Source organism: Oryzias melastigma, linkage group LG3, assembly GCF_002922805.2.
Source record: "Oryzias melastigma strain HK-1 linkage group LG3, ASM292280v2, whole genome shotgun sequence".
In the NCBI taxonomy this organism is placed as follows: Eukaryota; Metazoa; Chordata; class Actinopteri; order Beloniformes; family Adrianichthyidae; genus Oryzias; species Oryzias melastigma.
The window spans coordinates 24,481,526-24,486,891 of record NC_050514.1 but is presented as its reverse complement, the minus strand read 5'-3'; the positions used below and the strand labels follow the sequence as shown (position 1 = coordinate 24,486,891).

Genomic DNA, 5,366 nt, shown 5'->3' with positions numbered 1-5,366 from the left:
AGCAAACGAGATGCCTGCCTTTCGAGCAGCGAGGGTCTGAGAGAAGAGAATGAAACAGCACAAACTTAGTGACCTAATTCAACAGTTTACACTTTTTTTGAATGACTGGATTGTTAATCTGTGTTGGCAGATTTGGTCTTCACACATTTGGGTTGACATTTCCAAAAAAAAATGTATACCTAGAGTCATGTGAAGAAATTATAAAAAGAACATTTTAAAAAGTGATTTAATAAACATTGAACTAAAACATTACTATTACTCTATTCATAAAAAAAAGATCTGAATAAAAGTTAATACTTTAATGGAGGTCAAAGTCTGGACCTCCTGCCTCCTTTTAGCTATTTTTGCTCTTTTTGCTTAAATTGCATAATGAGACACTTTTTTGTGGCAGTCTTTTAAATGCATCTTAAGTGTGAAGTTTCTAACATATGCTGGAATTACATGCTTTTGAAATTAAATTCCATTAAAAAATTAAATAGGCTTTAAAAAGTTTTTTTGTGTCAATTTATATCACTTGGATCACTTGAACATGTATGTATCCACATTTGTGGGAAGATATACAGGCTTTCACAAAGTGAATAATAAATTAATCATATTAGGTATATTTTGATTTCACACTGCACTTTTGAGAGCAGATCAAACCACAAGAACAGCATCAATACAACTGTTTTTTTTTTTTTTTCTTTACTCTTCCTGATCAATAGCTGAGCAAACAGATATGAGCTGAGAGCCTCTTGTGTTAGACAGATTTTACTGTTACAACAGGGGGTTATTGATCTTCTGACACACAAGGTGTATATTTGTATAAACGCCTTTTGTAATTTATGCTAAACTTTATTTATATTGATTATGCTTGTGTACCTTTTTTGGTATAAAATTTGGCATAAGACAATTTGTTTCTAATAAATTGAGTAAGAATTGGTTATGTGAAAAAGTGAATAAACTTTTCAACACAGTATTTAAATGAGCACCTGCATCACCCTTAACACTAAAACCCTGACTATAAGACAATTTTTCATTCTTTTCTAAAGAAAAATACTCAAATTTTAACTATTTGGAAATCTGGCCCATTTTTTCAGCTTTTATTAAAAATCTATCAGCATCTACAGGGTAGTGAACAGCACCAGGGTTCACTAGCAAACCAACTGAGACCCACATTTTTTCAGACAGACCAGACATGCAATCATTTCTGTATGGTTAAGGGGACCGTAAACTCTGCTGGCGGCCATCAAAATCTGAGAAAAAGCCACATTTATCAAATGTTTTACAGCCTTAGACCCATTTCAGGGAAGCAGAGCGGTTGACTCTAGATCTACGGTCATACAGAGATGTAAAGATATAGTGGAAAAGGTTTCCTCTCTTCATTATTTTTATTTATTTTATTTTTCTTTACATATTTATGTTCAGAGTGAATTAGATGCTGACATTTTGGTGAAAATATCAATTAGGCTGATACAAATACACACATAAATTCAAAGTTGGTTCACAAAAAGGGTAACTTACCAAGGCCTATGGTTTCCACGAGTTCATGAATAGAAATTTAAAGAAAAAGAGAAAGTGAATCAGACGAGGAGCGGGCATGTAAATGTTTTAAAGCACAAACAGCAGATGAATAGAATTTATTGTCCATACTGAGCGCAAAAGTGTCTAGATTGCCATGCAGGACTGCTGGTTTGGGCATAGAGCTCTGCAACGCCTCAGCTATGCATTAAGAGAGATTGTAAAGCTGCTGCATGATTCTTTAGTCACTCATGCACTGGAGGTAACTTAACTGCAGTCATGCTTGGCATTTCTTTTTTTCAGTTCTGTTGGATGAAAGCCTTAATCATATTTTCTGCTGTCTGCTCTGCACGTTAGTTTGACACAAACAGAGAAACACAAGACACACACGTCCATGTATGGGTGAAGCCAGCTGTTTGCACAAAGGACACACACACACACGTCTGTCCAGAGAGTAAAAACTTACTCGCACGTGAACCTGTACTCCCACACAAAGGACTCTCACAAACATGACAGTGAAACACACACATACGTAAATTATCGATTATTTTAAAATTGACTGAGTTGAGGTAAGCAGAGATTAAAAAAATCCCAGACTGAGGGTAATTACGGAACAAAGGAATGCAGACATGGACAGCTGACAATATTGGATCAGTCTTTACCACGACCCTCCTGTCCGTGCAGCCCAGCTATGGTAAAGATCCATGGAAGCCATGGAAAATGTAGGAGGGAACGTGACCTCTACATGAACCGTGAGTGTTGATGTAAGTTTATCAACATGCACCAGCACTGCTGAGGTTGCTGCGGGCAATACAATAAGACCCTGCATCCAGAGGTTATTTATCAGCGCTCTTGGAATCGATCATCTAGATTTTTGCTTGTTCTTATTTTTTTTCATCCCGCCATAAAGTTGGGGGAACCCTGCTGTCCATTCCAATCAAAGGCTGCTGCTGCCCTGAAGCAATCGCACAGCACATGGAGGACATTGACAAAGGAGAGGCATGAGAGGGGACCAATTTGTTTGCTGACTACAGACTTCATCCCATGTGTAAAAGGCTTGCTCAGTGTCACTTTTACATGATTTAAGAGCCTCACACAGTTAAATCAGAAGTCAATGAAGTCTCAGATATATTTTTGGGTTGAGTTGTCAACATTTCAAGTCGAATACGGACATTTTTGCTTTGTTTTTTTTGCTTTTGTCTGCACCTGCCGCGCCACAAAAAAAGGAAGGGCCACCGGCGAGCATCAGCGAGGGTGAAATCTGACAACTCACGGAAAAATATTACCCATAGCTATTATGGGTCCATGTAGAAATGGCAAATATACACGCAAAATCCAAGAAAAAATATAATTAAAAATCGTCAATACATACTTACCAAGACATTGTTGGTTATTAATTTAATGGGAGATATGGACAAATACAGCATCAACTCTTTTTGTTCATAGTGACAAACATTCATCAGCATCTGCATAAGTAGTACAATCTATAATAGAGAATGTCAGAGTTGGATTTTTTTTAATATTTAACCAAAATAGAGGTTTGAATTGATCAAGCTAAAATACATGAAGATGAAAACAAATAAACACAAGACAGACATAATGTGTTACACATAACAGACAAACACGTAGAGCATAAACAAATAGGAATATATTCCTGGCATTGCGACACTGTGTTGTCTGTGAGAAAGACTGACCATGTGGCACAGCGCTACAGAGGACTTCGCCACAACAGGCCTCTCTGTGGGATATTTTTCAACACATTATGTTGCAGTAAATCTAACTGTGAGAGGAATTATTGAATACGCTCTCTAAAATAAAACAGTTAAATGACTAGAACTACCAAAGCATCTAAATAAAATATTTATTTGTGTTTGCTTTATTGCGCAATTAGCTGCCTGTTTTCAGAAGAAATGAACGAACTGTCACCAGTTAACTTTAGGGGTCCACCCTCAAGATTCCACCATAGATGTACAACATGGGGTCAGTCCGATAGATTTAACATAAATCACACATAACCTTGTTGAAGCAGATGACTCACCAGGTCTCGGACAAAAGGCACTGTCCTCTTGCGGCGTAAATCTGGCATGCTGTCAATACCATAAAGAATGCTGCCAGCCCTGAAGAAGCAGACAGATTTAGAGTGTATTAATATCATAATAATGCCATGCTGGGGCAGACATTACAACAGTGAAAGGGGGGGGGGGCTTGATTTACACAGCCAGCAAACACTGTGGATCATGCCTCCTTGTGAAAGTGTCTTACCCCCTTACCTCGCATGGTGCAGACTTCCTACGGCTGAAGGACGGGAGGCCCATTGATGCTTCAACAACTGGTCACTTTAAGGTAAGTTTTTCTCAGTCTGCACCACACTTCAGCTGCATTTTTTTTTTTTTTTTAGTGTTTGCTTCATTAGACCTCTTTGTAACCGCAATTCCCTTCTCTGCTTTACCACAAAGATAAAGCAGTTCTACTCTCCCTGGCGTCACCTCAACTATCACTCAAAGCTTCTTTAATGACCTCAGCCTGACATCAAGTCCCCATTGCTTCCACACAGATAAAGCTCCTCAACCTTTTCTGTCTGCTCTCTTAGCAACATCACTGGTTTGAACCTAAAAATACACAAAGTGACAAGCTAAACAGGCCCTGGCCTTATTCCTAAGACCTGCTCTTACATATAATCTCTGTAGTCATGGCATATGTTGAGGTACCAGAGGCTAAACAGGATTATGGCTGTTTTCTCTCATATGACACAACAACAGCTGGTAACATAGCTGCCATTTTTACTTATCGGTGTTCCTTTAAAAGTTCACCATGAGGAAGGTTTCAAGAAGAGAAAAATTGAGGATTTTCAAATATACTCAACAGTTTTGAGAATAAAAATCAAAAGTATTTGTGATGCAGGTGGTTATTCTTTTAGGGATTGAGTCTATAGCACGTGTCAAAGTCAAGGCCCAGGTTAAATTATATCCGGCCCGCCAGATCATTTTATATTATTGTTATTAACGGCCTGATGTTTTCTTGCACTGGTAACATGTTGAAGCAACATTGCAATTATGGAGGCTGAGAGATCAGATATAATGAACTACAAGGATATCATCATCCTCTCTCCCCCTCTATGGTGCACAAAGAAATAAACTTTACAAGATAAAATAACAAAGGGAAAAACAGAGTTAAACAGCCAGACAACAAAACAAAAAGCAAAGAAAACAAAATGATTTAAATTGTTTTTTTTTTCTAAAAAGCACAAATTTAATTTTTATTTTAATGCTTTGTTATTTTTGCTCGACAAAATGTTCATATTTGTTCAATTTTAACAGGATATAGTTTATTAAATATTTTGGGATATTTTTAAGTATAAATTTTGATATAAAATGACATGAAAGTAAGGAAATTTTAGTGTTTTTTTTTTTCTTTAACTTTTATTTTTTACTAACTTGTATCATTTTGACTAAATATTAAAAGTTATTTAAGGTTTAAGTTGATTTATTCTGGAATAAGATTTCTGCCTGTTTTTACTCATATTTATGTTAAAAAGTTACATTTTTAAAGTTTTAAAAATGTAGCTTTTGTGTGTTGAATAAATGTTTATCTTTTTCGACCTGCGACCTAAGATGTGTTTTAGGTTTTGCCTCCCTGTGCGATTGAGCTTGACACCCCTGGTCTACAGCATGTTTGTGCAAACCATTCCTCAACATAATATTTAATAATAAAAACATTTTACCAGCTTAGGCCACAGGTTGGTTATTAGTATTAGGACAAGATTGATTTCCAATCGGGTTCAAAAGGCTGTGGCAGCATCTGTTTTCACAGCTGGTAATGAACAGATGATCCAGGGCTAGTGTGTTTGTTTGTTTTAAAGCCAAAGA

General features: G+C 36.7%; 1 protein-coding gene across 4 annotated transcripts in view; it reads right to left on the bottom strand.

Annotated features, from left to right (window-relative positions):
• The window catches only part of LOC112160546 (protein unc-13 homolog C), a gene marked incomplete in the record, with an annotated part of 136,537 nt that overhangs the window by 105,564 nt on the left and 25,607 nt on the right, over positions 1–5,366 (bottom strand). For all 4 annotated transcript variants that reach the window (XM_024295164.2, XM_036211111.1, XM_036211113.1 and 1 more), the window contains 3 exon segments: positions 1–36; positions 1,504–1,509; positions 3,539–3,617. In XM_024295164.2, the coding sequence (XP_024150932.1) occupies positions 1–36; positions 1,504–1,509; positions 3,539–3,617 (121 nt within the window).